This window comes from Alligator mississippiensis, chromosome 5 (genome assembly GCF_030867095.1).
Source record: "Alligator mississippiensis isolate rAllMis1 chromosome 5, rAllMis1, whole genome shotgun sequence".
Classification (NCBI taxonomy): Eukaryota; Metazoa; Chordata; order Crocodylia; family Alligatoridae; genus Alligator; species Alligator mississippiensis.
Window position 1 is genome coordinate 219,835,334 of NC_081828.1, and position 14,264 is coordinate 219,849,597.

The window sequence follows — 14,264 nt, forward strand, 5'->3', positions numbered from 1 at the left end:
TGCAGGTGGCTTGGACGCCAGACAGTAGCTTTGCATTGCTCCTCCCCACTAGCCCAGCAAGCACAGCACTTCCCAGAGCAGTGACCCCACCAGTACTTCATTACCCTGGCCTAAACGACCTCCTGTCCGAATCCATCAGTGCAGGCATTCCTCACGCTTAGCACCCCGCTGTCTGGGCAGCCCTCAGCTCTCGTCCACTTGGGGGCTGTTTTGGGGCTGGGGGCCAAGTGCTTGTGATTCTCCTCCTTCCATCTCAGCTCTGGGTATGTGCATGCCGACACCGTCTTCCACCACCGAGCACCAACAGTGCAACGGCTACCGCCCTGGCAGCGGCATGGCACAGGATGTTGGGAATCCATCCCCAAATAGGTTTGCTGGAGCCGGCCGAGACACCAGGTTCTCCAAGCCTTACACGCAGCTGGATGCAAGGTGGTTTGCCCCCAGGAGCCAGGCCAGCTGAAGCAGCTCTCCTGTGCTGACAGCCATTCTTGTGCAGCAGAGACCAAGGCCAAATACGTTAAAAACCCCAAAAACGTTGGCCTGAAGACACACACCTGGGCAGCAGGAAAGGACATGGGGGAAATTCGAGAGGAAGTCTTAGGCACAGTGATATTTACAGCTATACCCAGGATAAATACCCTATGTTCCCACCTACCACCCGCTCCCTCCCAGACTCACACCTTGGTTTGGGGAGAGCAGAATGGAGAAGACTGCCCCAGAGCCCCGGCCGCACGCAGAGACGCGTGACGGAGCCTCATCTCCAGCTCACTTGCCATGCCCTTCCTCCGCAGGCAAAAGCTGCCTTTTAAACTTTTCACAGCTGAACTGTCAGCTGCTCTTGGCTGCTCAGCCAAAAGCTGAAAGTGTAGCTCCTGCTGACGGGCAGAGCTAGGATTTGCCGGGGGGGGGAAATGAAAAACCTTCTGCAGGGCTGTGACAGAAGGAAAGAGACCAGGAGGAACTAACCAGCAGCAAGGACAGCTCGATTAGGTGGAACAGCAAGACCATTAAAAAGGAGAGGTCATTAACAACTGCCGGGTGATGAACAATTAGGAGGAATCCAGTAGTTCCTAATGTGACATGAGGTGAGCGGACTCTAGAAATGCCTGCTGCTGCTGTTATTCTGGGTAGAAAAATTAGCTTCCCCGCTCAAAACACCCAGTCCAATTTTGGAAGGCTGATTTTGTGAGGGAAGGTGTGTGGTATGTGAGCTAGTACGGGAACAGGCTCGTGCAGCTATAGCTCTTCTGGGCCACGGTGGAGATCCCAGGTGTGACAAAAGCAAGAACATACGAATCATCTGAAGGGTCCCCAGAGTCCGAATCGCGTGATCAGAACCCAACACCAGAGCCAGCTGCCGCCTACACCACCTTTATTCAGGGCCCTGAGGATGCCCAGGCTCAGTGCTCAGTGCTGCAAAGGGACTGCCCCCAGGGTTCAACACTGTACATGCCATGCAACGCGGACAAGTGCCTGCCCTGAGTGCTTACAGCCTACGCAGCCGGACAACACACCGAGGGCAAGTTCATAGAGGTATGATGCACTATTCAGTCCACGTGCAAGGAAATAAATACACCCGCCGCCCGACCGTGCCACACGGGCTGAGTTCCTGCAGGCGTCGCAGCTGATGTGGGGCCTGAGAGGTCACATGTTATATGCACTGGGGGTGCTGGGGTCAGGGCAGAGGAGGGGGAAATGGGCCAAGCAGTCACTGGAGTGGAGGAGGGGATGACACAATACAGGACAGCACGTGGGCAGCCCGGGGGAGAGAGAGATGGAGGCACAGAGGACAGAGCAGTTCTGCAGGAAACCAGGGAGAGCCGTCCGTGGCAGCCCCTGCAAGCCCCAGGCCACGGCAGAGCTGACCAGAGACTCTGGCCTGTTGCAGGACGTGGGTGCGACGGTCACACAGAAAGCACCGCTGGCTGAGCACGAGCAGAAGGCCCACCTGCCTGTCTCAGGGGCCTGGAGTGGGGGGGTCTCTGAACCCCTTGCACTCCTTCATCTCCTCCCCTCGCAGTAGGGAAGTGCTGCACTCCCCCTCTACATATGGGGAAACTGAGGCAGGGAGCAGCTAAGTGCCTGGCCGAGGCCACAGTGGAGCCTCAGGGCTGTGGATGCAGTTTCCCCCCCAGTCCTCAACAGCTGCTCTCACCACTGGGTAATCGTTCCCCTCCCTCCAAGAAGGCACAAAGGATCCATAGGGGATCCATGCAGGGACCTGTGGCCAGACCAGCCCCTCCTGGCCAGAAAGAAATGGGGGCTCCCAAGGAAGGGCAGTCAAGGGAGAGGCTCCAGCCCCCCACGGCACGGTGAACAGAGCAGTGGGCACACGGCCCGCCGGGGCTCTGGGGCTGGCGGGTGGGGAAGGCTGGGCCGACTGTCATGTGCTACCACGCAGCACGCTGCAGGGAACAGGGCAGGGCAGGGAACTCACCCCGTGCCCTGGGGGCCGGCCCCGTCGCCGTGCTCCTCCTGGGGCAGCAGCAGCTTGCCCTTGGCGCTGAAGCTGGCACGGCAGCGCCGGTGCAGCTTCTGGTGGGCCACCAGGTTGGCCTTGTTGCAGAAGGTACGGTCACACTCAGGGCAGGCGAAAGGTCGCTCGCCCGTGTGCACACGCTGGTGTGCCCGCAGGTTCCCACTGCGGCTGAAGCCGCGGCCGCAGTCGGGGCAGCGGTGAGAGCGCTCCTGGGCATGGCTGCGCTGGTGGATGAGCAGGCTCTCCTTCCAGCTGAAGCGGCGGTCGCATCGCGGGCAGGCGAACGGGCGTTCCTCGCAGTGGGCCGCACGGTGCCCGGCCAGCTCGGCCGCGTCCCTGAAGCTCTCGGAGCAGCCGGGGCACTGGTACAGGGCACGCCCGGCCACGTGCTCCTTCTTGTGCGCCAGCAAGTGCCGCTTGTGCCGGAAGCTCTGACCGCAGAGCCCACAGCCGTAGCCGCCTGCGCCGGCGTGCCCTGCCCGGTGCCGCAGCAGGTCTCCCTTGAGGCAGAAGCTGCGGGCGCACTCGGTGCACGCGTGCCGGCGCTGGCCCCGCCGCTTCTTGTGCGTCAGCAGGTTCCGCCGGTGCCGGAAGACCTTCCCGCAGGCCTGGCACACGTGGGCCTCCACGGGGTGCTCCGCCGGCTGGCACAGGTGAGTGCTCAGGGCCGCCGCGTCCTCAAAGCTCCTGCCGCATGCCCCGCAAATCAGGATCTCCTTGCTCCCTGCTGCAGCCGGGCCCAGGGCCGAGGCACCATCGGGGAACGTCCGGAAGCCCCTGTCCAAAGCCGGGGGGGTCTGGGGCATGTCCCCGACCCAGTCCTGATGCTTCATGTCACACCAGCTGGGGCAGAGCAGGGCGTAGTCGGATGCAAGTTCCTGGGTGCCGCCGGGCAGCAACAGCCAGCGTGGGCTGGGTTCCTCCTCCAGCAGCGTCTCCTCGCCGTGCTGGCCCCAGGCCTCTGTGGGGAGACCAACAAGAAATCAGGCCAGGGAAGGGAGTAGGGAAGGACTCCAGAGGCAGGAGCACCTCTGAGCCCAGGGAGAGAGGAGACCGGCTGTGCCAGCAGCGTGGCAGATAGCCGGCACATGCAGCACTGCACCCTGCACCGCCCCGGGAATCTCCATCTGCTGCAAAGGGGGCCGGTGCCAGCCGTGCCCACCCACAGCCCCCCACGCCCTGCCAATCACGGCTCCACCACTGCACGCTGCACCCAGCTGCTGCTGTCTTGCCCCTGAACAGGTGGCAGGGAGGGGGAAGCGGCATCACTCACCCACGCCAGGGGCCTCCGGGATGCCCCCGTCCCGCTCCCCTTGGGGAGCCCCGACGTGAGGCTCTTCCCCTCGTTCTATCTGACATATGACCTCAGGTTTGGGGCCCGCCGAGCCTGCGCACGGGGAGAGAATCGTAGTGAGTCCTCGAGCACTGGGAACGGGCGGCTTGCGAGCCACCGAGGGCTGCTGGCACCCGGGAGCAGGCTACAAAAGAGCCTCCACGTAGGGCCCCGGGGTGAATGCTGCCCCGGGGTGCTGTGTGCCCACCGGAGCCGTCGTAATGCACGTGCATGGGGAACGTGGCCCCGCGGGCAAGCTGCAGCCAAAGGCACTGTGCAGATGCCGCGTGCCCAGGCGTGCACCAAGCGAGATGCAGGCCCGGCGCACCGAGAAGCCACTTTCCCACGGACTCTGCCTGGGTGCAGAGACCTGCGCGCCAGGGTGGCCCACACCCAGGGGCCCCCGCGTGTCCGCTGGAGGAAGGAGGGGGCCCGGTGCAACCCCAGCGCCCGGCTGGCACCGTCCTCACCCAGCGAGGCCACCAGCTCGTAGTTGTCCATCATCACGTCGCGGTACAGCTCCCGCTGCCATGCTGCCAGCTCTGCCCACTCCTCTGCCGAGAAGTAGACGGCCACGTCCTCGAAGGTCACCGGGGCCTGCAACACAGACCCGGGGTGGTGGGGGGGGTCGCGGTCGGGGAGAGGAGGGGAGACCCCCGCCGCCCCGACACGGCTCAGCCCGCCCCGCCCCGCCCCGCCCTGCCCGCGCGGGGACACAGCTGTGCGGGGTGCGGCGGGACGGGACGGGACGGGACGGGACGGGACGCGCTGCCCGCGGCGCGGGGGCGCTCCCACCCGCGCGTGCCCACGAGGCCGGGGGCGCCCGGGGCAGGGAGACCCCCGCCCGGCCGCCCCGGGGCCCGCGGCTCTTGCGGGGGGGGCCCGGGCCGCGCGCGGCAGCCGGGGTGCCGCGCCGCGCCCCGCCCCTACCTGAGCGTCCATCGCCCCGCGCCGGCCCCGGCCCGGCCCCGCGCCCCGAGCCAGGGCGCCGGCGCGGCTCCACCAGCGCGGGCGGAGCCTGGACGGCGGGGGCGGACCTCAGCCGGCTCGATCCGGAGCCGCTCCGTGCACACGGGCCGCGGTGCTGCGCCACCGCGCGGAGATCCCCGGCCGCGGGAGCGCGGGGCGAACCCCTCCCTCGCTCTCACTTGCACCTGGGGGCGCTCCGCACCCGCGGGGGGAACCGCGAGCAGGAGGGCCGGGGCAAGCCGTCAGTGCCCTGCCCGGGTGGGCTCGGGGACCGCGGCGGGCCGGCCTGGAGCTGCGCAGGGCACCGGCCGCACGCCCGTGGCATCAAGGACACCAGGAGGCTTCTGTCACCTTCCCCCACGAGCAGGGGTGCTCGCCGCAGGCGCCATGCGCCGGGCATCGCGACGTACATCGGGGACCCCGACTGCTCACCCCGTGGTGAACACGACTACGCACCGTGCATCACAACACACTTGTCTGGGACCCCCAACTGCTCACCCCGTGGTGACCAGGACCATGCACCGTGCATCACTATACACTTGTCTGGGACCCCCAACTGCTCACCCCATGGTGACCAGGACCATGCACCGTGCATCACAACATACTTGTCTGGGACCCCCAACTGCTCACCTCGTGGTGAACACGACTACGCACCGTGCATCACAACACACTTGTCTGGGACCCCCAACTGCTCACCCCGTGGTGAGCGGGACCATGCACCGTGCATCACAACACACTTGTCTGGGACCCCCAACTGCTCACCCCGTGGTGACCAGGACCATGCACCGTGCATCACAACACACTTGTCTGGGACCCCCAACTGCTCACCCCATGGTGAACACGACTACGCACCGTGCATCACAACACACTTGTCTGGGACCCCCAACTGCTCACCCCGTGGTGAGCGGGACCATGCACCGTGCATCACAACACACTTGTCTGGGACCCCCAACTGCTCACCTCGTGGTGAACACGACTACGCACCGTGCATCACAACACACTTGTCTGGGACCCCCAACTGCTCACCCCGTGGTGAGCGGGACCATGCACCGTGCATCACAACACACTTGTCTGGGACCCCAAACTGCTCACCCCATTGTGACCAGGACCATGCACCGTGCATCACAACATACTTGTCTGGGACCCCCAACTGCTCACCTCGTGGTGAACACGACTACGCACCGTGCATCACAACACACTTGTCTGGGACCCCCAACTGCTCACCCCGTGGTGAGCGGGACCATGCACCGTGCATCACAACACACTTGTCTGGGACCCCAAACTGCTCACCCCGTGGTGAACACGACTACGCACCGTGCATCACAACACACTTGTCTGGGACCCCCAACTGCTCACCTCGTGGTGACCAGGACCATGCACCGTGCATCACAACACACTTGTCTGGGACCCCCAACTGCTCACCCCATGGCGAGCAGGACCATGCACCGTGCATCGCTATACACTTGTCTGGGACCCCCAACTGCTCACCCCATTGTGACCAGGACCATGCACCGTGCATCACAACACACTTGTCTGGGACCCCCAACTGCTCACCCCATGGCGAGCAGGACCATGCACCGTGCATCACTATACACTTGTCTGGGACCCCCAACTGCTCACCCCATTGTGACCAGGACCATGCACCGTGCATCACAACACACTTGTCTGGGACCCCCAACTGCTCACCCCATGGCAAGCAGGACCATGCACCATGCATCGCTATACACTTGTCTGGGACCCCCTGTTGCTCACCCCTCAGTGAGCGGGACGCACTCAAGGACACAGAGTGCGGGGCTCTGGAAAGGCAACGCTTTACCCAATGCTCTCGGACAGCAGGGAGGTCTCAAACCCCATGAGCCCCGCACCAACCACCCAGCATCGTCCCCCTCGCCCAGTCTGGCCTCACGGGAGCAGGCAGGATAGAGCAGTCAGCCCATGGAAGACGGCCCAGGGACTTCTGGCTTGACCCCAGCTGCGGTGGGGGAAGAAGAGGGCAGGATGGTTCCCTGGAGCGCGGCTGGGCCATTGGAACAGGGAGGGGGAGTCCTTGTTCCAGTCCATCAGCTAACAAGATCCTAGAAATGAGACTGGGGCCAGGCGGTCAGCAGGTCTGAGACGGGCCCGTAAGCGAGCACCCGGCAGCTTTCAGAGGTCTGGGTGCAGCAGTTCCCACAGGAGATGGAGACAGAGCTCTGGCAGGAGGAAGGGACACGGGCTTCGCCAGGCAGCTGGACATGCTTCACCCAGCTCCTTAGCTCCCAGGCTGCCCCAGCCCATCCAGCCGGCTTCCCCGCCGAGTCCTGAACCAGAAACGGGTGCGCTGCAGGGACCTCTGGGCAGACACCGGGGGTCAGCTAGGCACCGTCCGGCACGGCCCAGCAACGCCGAGGCTCAGAGAACGGCTGCTTTGGGACATTGCCATTAGCACTCTAGGTCCTAAATGAGAGGACCCGAGCAGCCGTGAGCCTGGCGTGGAACAAAGCCCCATCGGGTGGGAGCTGGGACAGGCTGGAGGAATGTTCTTGGGGGAGAGGAGGACCCACGAGCCACGTTTCACCCAGGCCACGTGGCAGGTGGTAGCTCTGTGGACAGCAGGATGTAGCCCCGTGGACAGCTTCACTTGTACTTGGTAAGGGCCCCCAGGGGCATGCAGGTGCCAGAGCGAGAGATGAGCATCTCATGGATCTGGAGGAACTCACTGAACGTGGCACCGTGGATGGTGTCGGCCACGTGCATCTGCCAGTACCGCGCCGGGTTGGCAAGGCTGTCGCGGCTGGCAATGGGCGGCTCCCCGGCAGGGCCCGAGAGTGGGGCTGTGAGCTCGGCCTTCCAAGCAAAGCCTGTACTGCAGTGGGTGCAAGCACAGGGCAGTGCCACGCCGGTATCTGCATGGCCCCTGCCATGGCCAGCATCAGGCGAGGCGGGCACGTGGGTGTCGCGGTGCCGCACCAGGTTGCCCTCGTGCACGTAGCTCTTCCCGCAGTCCGGGCAGGCGTGGGGCGGGCGCGGTGTGTGGGTGCTGCGGTGCCGCACCAGGTTCTCTTTGCGGGCGAAGCTCTTGGCGCAGTCGGGGCAGGTGAAGGGCTTCTCTCCCGAGTGCACGCGCTGGTGCGACAGGCAGGCCTGGCGCGTGCGAAAGCGGCGCCCGCACTCCCTGCAGCCGTGCCGCTTCTCCCCCGTGTGCAACTGCCGGTGCCGCGCCAGGTTGCCCTTGCTGCTGAAGGCTTTGCCGCAGTCCCCGCAGGCCAGGCCGCCCGCCCCCGCATGCAGGCGCCGGTGCTCCGCCAGCTGGGCCCAGCTCTCCAAGCCCTGCCCGCACTCCCGGCATTGGTGCCTGGGGACGGTGCACGGTCCCACGGCGGCAGGGCTCAGGGCTAGCGTCTCTGTCCCTGTGCAGCCCCCGTTGCTCTTGGGCGCTGGGTGCAGAGTCCTTGGGGTGCCAGTGCCCTGGTGCTCGGTGCTGGGGGGCCAGGCCCCAATGCTCCTGTGGCCTGGCAGGGCTCCCTCGGGCCCCTTCCCCATGGGGCTCCCTAGAGCCCGATGCCCTCTGCACTGACTGTGGCTCACGCCGACCCCCATCCTAGCCGCTCTCTCCGGGTCCTGCCATGCGTGCATCTTGCTGGGCTCCAGCCCCACGGTCTCTTCCTCCTCGCGCCTTCCCTCGTCTTTGTCACCGCCTGTGAGGAGAGGACAGAGCCCAGCTGTTGCCCCACATGCCGGGACCCCAGAGCCTGCTGGGAGCAGCCGAGACTGGGGCAATGCCGCAACCCCCGGGAGCAGAGCCTGTCCCTGGAGATGCAGGCTTATCCTGAGAGCATCTCCCTGCCCTCAGCTGCAGAGGCAGGAGATGGAGCCACACAGGAGACCTGCTGTTCAGGGACCCCTCAGCTTTTCTGGCAGCCCTGGCACCACTCACCCGTGCTGGGGGAACCGGCCCGGTGTCCCTTCCTTGAGTCCAGCAGATCTGCGACATACGGCTCCTCCCCTCGCTCCAGCCTGGCCACGATCTCCGGCTTCTCCAGCACTGCCTCTGCCGAGGAAGAGCCGTGCTAGGCGTGTGTACGAAGCACATCGTGCCCCGCTTCCCCACGCCCATACGAGCTGGGCCTGGGCAGCGCTGCCCTGCGTGCACCTGTGATGGACTCGGGACAGCACAGTAGGTTTGCATTGGACATCGAGAAACACTTCTTCACTGGTAGAGCAGGGAGGCAGAGGTACAGACGCCAGGGAAGCGGGGGACTCTGCATTGCTGGACGGGTTCAGGGAGAGGCTGGACAGACGCTTATTCGGGGATGATCTAGGCCTAACAATGCCTATTTTCCACCATGGGGATTTCCCAGATTTCTGGGCTTTTCTGTGCCCTTCCCCTCTTTCTGCTCCATGTGTCAGGGGGGTTTTGAAGCCTCCCCCAGAGGCACTGGGTGCAGCCCAGGCTGGGGCTGGGGCTGGGCTGTGCCAATGCTCCTGCTGGCACCAACCCCACAGGGTCTTGGCCCTGTGCTCAGGCTCAGCCCCGTGCTGCACTGGGGACAGAAAGGGATCTCCCCCTTGCTCAGACTGGTGCACATTGGGGGGTTTTGCCTTCCTCTGCAGTGGTGGCCTGGCCTTGGCCTGGGCTCTCTGCAGCATCCATGAGCCCCTTTTGCAGCGGTAAGACGTTGGCAACCACGGCACCCCTGCTTTCTGGGGGGCAGGGGCAAGTGCCAGGCTTTGTGGCTGTGTCAGGGGTGACTGTAGTTTTGCTAAGAGCTTGGACAAAGGATGGTTTGGACAAAGCTGATCCTGCCTCAAGCAGAGGTTGGGCTAGATGTGACCTCTGGACTCCCTTCCGGCCCCACTTCCTGTGATTCCTGAGCTCATATTATGATGCTGCATGCCTCAGTTTCCCCATAAAGCTAGTACAGGGGGAAGAAGCAGCTCAAGAGGCAGTGAAGCAAGAAGTGTGCCTGTGTGTGGGATGTGTCTGGCAGCCGCAGAGGCCTTAATAGCTCTGTCAATGCCCAGGAGGGTGGAGGGAAGCAGAGGGACACAACAACAGCCTGGACAGGGCAGTAAAAGCCAAATGGAGAGAGTCTGGGGACAGCACATGGGCTGGGCAGGGGACAGAGGAACATCCCAGCCCACTGGAGGGGGCAGAGGACCAGCTCCAAGGAGTCACGAAGAGCCAGGGACAGTGGCCGGGGTCCCCGAAAGGAAGGGGCCGGGGTCCCCCAGGCTCTAGGAGCAGTGCCAGGGCTGGCTTTGGGAGTGGGGGCCACACAAGCACTTGCGTGGAGGGGCTCTGCGATCGCAGCCCGCAGCCGCGCCGTCTGCTGTCCGGGCCCAGGGGATCCTCACCCACGGAGGTGGCCAGCTCGTAGTTCTCCTTCATGACGTCCTGGTAGAGCTCCCGCTGCCAGTCCACCAGCTCCTTCCACTCCTCCGTGGTGAGGTAGACCGCCACGTCCTCGAACGTCACCGGCGCCTGCAGCACAGGGCATGCCCCGCTCAGACCCCCGGGACCATCAGGCATAGCACGCACCTGGCCAGGTAGCAGGGGGAGGCTCCAGCCAGGCTTGCAGGTGTCGAGGACAAACCCTCCTTCTCCGGACAACATCCAGACCAGAGCCAGCACTCAGACATCCCAAATCCTTCCTGCAGCGTGGCCTCATCTCCGCAGCCCCACATCGTGGGTGCACAGGGTCCTGCTCAGCCCGTCCTGCCTCCTTCACCCCAGTCCCCTGGCCAGGGCTTCCCCCGCTGAGCACACGGAGCCCAGGACCCGGTGGGGCGCAGGGAGGAAGGTAACAACGGGCTGTGAAAGCAGGCAGCGAGCCACGGGGCTCACACAAGCCACGCAGAAAATCAAGCTGCTCCCAGACTCATGCCCAGCGAAGAAGGCGCTGGCTGGGGGGGGGGCTTCGTTTCAAGTGCCCTGCTACTCAGAGACCCGATGCATCTGTCTCCAGTGCCCCCCCTCAGCTTGCTCCCCGCTTCCTGACCTTCCTGACCTCTCCATGGGGGCTGTTCCCCTGTCCTGGGGGCATCAGGTCCGTCATCCTGGAGTACTGGTGGTCCCAGGCACGCGGCGCCTTCTCCCGCTTGGCTCTCTTCACTGATGGCTTCAGCCTGGGGCCTGCGGGGCAAGAGATGCGTGTGCTCGTCCCTGCTGTCCCGGGGCCCAGCTGCCCCCCACGGCGACAGCTAACACGCATACCCCTACGGCATCAATGCCCCCCCGGCGCCCACCCCAGTGCCACGGGAAGGGTCCCCCATGCCGAGGGACACGAGGCTGGCATCCGAGCCCGGGGCCCTCACCCAGAGAGGCGATCAGCTCGTGGTTCTCCATCATCACGTCGCGGTACAGGTCCCGCTGCCAGTCCACCAGCTCTGCCCACTCCTCCGGGGAGAAGTAGACGGCCACGTCCTCGAACGTCACTGGGGCCTGCAATTAGTCAGCCGGTTAGTGCAAACACTGATTAGCATGTAAGCTGCTCAGGCTAGGCCTTGACAGACACCCGAACGGCTCACGCCCGCCTACGCCGGGCTCGGGGAACGAGACACGGTGCACGGCGCTGCCAGCAAGGGGAGGCATGGGATGGGGTGACGCTTGCGTGGTAAGAGGAGCACGCAGAGGTGGGACACGGCAGCCCGAGGTGCCGGGGGAGTGTGGCACGCAGCCTCTGCGAGGAGACCGGCTTGTGCCCGCGACGCGGGTCATGCCCGAGACAGGCGCCGGGCCGACGGGACCCCAGCACGGTCGGGGGAGGCGCTCAGGAGGGGGAACCCCCCATGGACACCCCCGCACGCCCGGGGGCTGCTGGGAGCAGGGGGACCTAGGTAGGTGGCTGCAGTCAGGCGTGGCATTTCTATCCAGGCAGAGGGGCACCCGGCCTGGCTACAACCGACGCATCCCTGCCGCGCTGCCCATCGCACCCCCTGCCCTGCACCCCTCCTCTGCCCCCGGGGCCAGCCCGGGGCGGGGTGCGTGCCGGACCCCGCCGGGGCCCTACCTGCGCCCGCATGGCGCGCCGCCGAGCCCGGCTGCAGGATCGGGGCCGGGCGCGCGGGCGGGCGGGCGGGCGGGCGGCTGGGAGCTGTAGTCCGGGCGGGGGGGGGAGGACTACACTTCCCAGCACCGCCCGGCCCGGGGGGGGGGGGGAGCCGGGCCGCGATCCTGTGCATGCATCCTCCCCCCGGGGCACGGCAGTCCCGGCTCCCGCTGCACCCCCGCCCCAGGCCGGCACCCCCGGGCTGGGCAGCAGCATCCCCTCCACCCCGCGCCGCCCGCTGCCCTGCCCCGGGCTGGCCTCCCTCGCCTCGCCTGGCCCCCACGCAGGGACCCTGCACGGAGCCGCGCCGCTGCAACCCCGACGAGATGCACCGCAGCCTTTGGGCAAGCAGCAAAGCCCGCGCCGCGTGTGTCTGTGATGGGTCGGTGGACACGCCATCCCCTCCCATTGCACACAGTCCGGATCCCTGCTGCCACCGCGGCCCCCGGGCCGCGTGCGGTCACCCCCGGGACGTGCGCCACATCCAGCGTTGCTTGCACGGTTGCACGTTGTCTCGAGTGAGCGTAGCAGACGAATTTAACAGGCCATTGGGATACGTGACAACGATGGCAGGGTACCTACGCTCCGCCAGCCGGGCTGTGAGGAGGCACCGGGCTGCAGCCGCACAAAGCCAAAGACCTCAGGGCCACGGGACAGGTGGAGGAACCAGGGAGCTGGTGGGGGTACCCCAGGAGGAGGGCTCAGGGCCAGAGGCTGTGTAAGGGGTTCAGTGGGACCAGGGCCATGAGCAGGCCGGGTGGACAAGCCTCTGTGGTGCACTGTAATGGGATGAACCCCTGTGTGGGCTCAGAGAACGGAAACCTTGGCCCGACAAATGGAGGGTGCTTGTCAGCAGCCAAGTTGTTGGTGCAGGCCTTACCAATACGGCCCCGAATGGGGGTCCGGTGGCTGCTGCCAGGGGATGCTTCTGGGCCAAGAAACATAGAATCAGAGAAAATGAGAGTTGAAGGGACCCCAGGAGGTCACATCTAGTCCAACCCCTGCTCAAAACAGGACCAGCCCCAACTGCATCATCCCAGCCAAGGCTTTGTCAAGCCAGGCTGTAAAAACCTGCAAGGATGGAGATCCCAGCACATCTCTGGGTAACCTGTTCCAGTGCTTCACCACCCTCCTCGTGAGAGAGTTTTTCCAAATATCCAACCTCCACTTCCCTTGCTGCAACCTGAGCCCATTGCTCCTGGTCCTGCCATCTGCCCCCACTGAGACCAGCCCAGCTCCATCCTCTTTGCAGCCCCCCTGCAGGGAGGTGAAGGCTGCTATTCAATCCCCCTCCGTCTTCTCTTCTGCAGACTCAATCAGCCCATTTCCTTCAGCTTCTCCTCCCCAGTCCTGTCCCACAGCCCACAACCATTTTCATTGCCCTCCACTGGACTCTCTCCAATGTGTCCACATCCTTTCTGTCGTGGGGGGCCACAACTGGACACTGGACTCCAGATGTGGCCTCCCCAGTGCTGAATAGAGACCTCCCATGTGGCTTAAGGTTTATTTTTATTCTTTATTCTGAAAAGGACTAGGCCGAACTGCAGCAGGACCAGCAAGCAGAAGGCCCCAAGCTTGTGTTTAAGTGACCATAGCATGAACCTTTCCAGATGCAACAACCAGCTCGGTCAATAAAGTAAAGGAAGCCATCCCCATGTCTAACGAAACACACCTAAGCAAAGCACAAGGCCTGAAAAAAATTATAAAAGACCATACATTGAATCATTCAGATCCACCATATCATAGCTTTATTTTACAATATTATATTTAAATTAAATTGATATAGTTAAATCTATATTATTTAGTTTTAAATATATTTAAGTAGAAGTAATGATTCATGGAACCAAATATATTCAATGTTAATTTGCTATTTTAAATATATTTTTTCTTAAAAAGCTTCAATAATTTGTAAAAAGGAAGTCTTGTTAAAAAAAAAACAAAACAAACCCATAAAGTAAAGTAAAAAAAAACCCAGGCCAGTGTTGAACAGCATTCCACAATGGGGGGAAGGAAAGGAGATAAGAAACCCTTCCTTTTACTGTCCTGAGCATGTAATTCAACTAACTGAGACCTTCCAACTGCACAAGAGATCTGGTTCAATCCAGTTCCAAAAGTTTCAGTGAAAAACAAAAATAAAAATCATTTGTTAAAATATTAAAACCAGCCATCTATAAAAATGGGGCATAGGCTGAAAAGAGAAAAAATGGATTTCCGAAGCTCAGCAAAAAAAAAAAAGGCACCAACTCAGCAAAAGTCTCCAGGAAAAAGAGAAGCCAGAGAATCTCTTCCTTCCTGAAACCCAGGGCTACATCCGCCTTGTCTTCGATAATTCAAATAAATCTTGACAATGAGGTAACGCAATAAAGCTGTCACGCAGGCCTCACTGCTCGTTTGTCTCACGCTCTCCCACGGTGGAAGCGTAAGGTCACTCAGGAGCGAGTCAGGGGACGGG

General features: G+C 63.1%; 2 protein-coding genes across 4 annotated transcripts; both read right to left on the reverse strand.

Moving 5' to 3' along the window:
* Nucleotides 1-1,355: 1,355 nt before the first annotated feature.
* LOC102557645 (zinc finger protein 707) lies at nt 1,356-6,807 on the reverse strand. Of its 2 annotated transcripts, none has more exons than XM_014595287.3 (4): nt 6,688-6,807; nt 4,283-4,409; nt 3,753-3,866; nt 1,356-3,440 (listed from the first exon to the last, which is right to left on the reverse strand). In XM_014595287.3, exons 1-4 carry the CDS (start codon nt 6,805-6,807, stop codon nt 2,434-2,436), a joined length of 1,368 nt encoding a protein of 455 aa, XP_014450773.3. In that variant the 3' UTR covers nt 1,356-2,433. The 2 variants fall into 2 exon arrangements, with proteins under 2 accessions (XP_014450773.3, XP_059585409.1); XM_059729426.1 differs by having other exon boundaries at nt 4,743-6,778.
* Nucleotides 6,808-7,392: 585 nt separating this feature from the next.
* Nucleotides 7,393-11,860, reverse strand: LOC102557862 (zinc finger protein 568). 2 transcript variants are annotated; one of them, XM_019486368.2, is made up of 6 exons: nt 11,774-11,860; nt 11,079-11,205; nt 10,772-10,896; nt 10,119-10,245; nt 8,698-8,811; nt 7,393-8,458 (listed from the first exon to the last, which is right to left on the reverse strand). In XM_019486368.2, exons 1-6 carry the CDS (start codon nt 11,783-11,785, stop codon nt 7,398-7,400), a joined length of 1,566 nt encoding a protein of 521 aa, XP_019341913.2. In that variant the 5' UTR covers nt 11,786-11,860; the 3' UTR covers nt 7,393-7,397. The 2 variants fall into 2 exon arrangements, with proteins under 2 accessions (XP_019341913.2, XP_014450774.2); XM_014595288.3 differs by having other exon boundaries at nt 10,763-10,896.
* Between the last annotated feature and the right edge of the window lie 2,404 nt (nt 11,861-14,264).

Bases quoted from the DNA above. Each gene is read 5' to 3' on its own strand.
- LOC102557645 (XM_014595287.3), bottom strand. From the start codon at position 6,807: ATGGCCCAGCCGCGCTCCAGGGAACCATCCTGCCCTCTTCTTCCCCCA. The intron at 3,867-4,282 runs GTGAGGACGGTG...CCCCGTGCGCAG, and splicing joins CGAGCTGGTGGCCTCGCTGG to GCTCGGCGGGCCCCAAACCT. The intron at 3,441-3,752 runs GTGAGTGATGCC...GTCTCCCCACAG, and splicing joins CCCGGAGGCCCCTGGCGTGG to AGGCCTGGGGCCAGCACGGC.
- LOC102557862 (XM_014595288.3), bottom strand. The intron at 10,246-10,762 runs GTCAGGAAGCGG...CCTGTGCTGCAG, and splicing joins CCCATGGAGAGGTCAGGAAG to GCGCCGGTGACGTTCGAGGA. The intron at 8,459-8,697 runs GTGAGTGGTGCC...CTCTCCTCACAG, and splicing joins GGCCGGTTCCCCCAGCACGG to GCGGTGACAAAGACGAGGGA.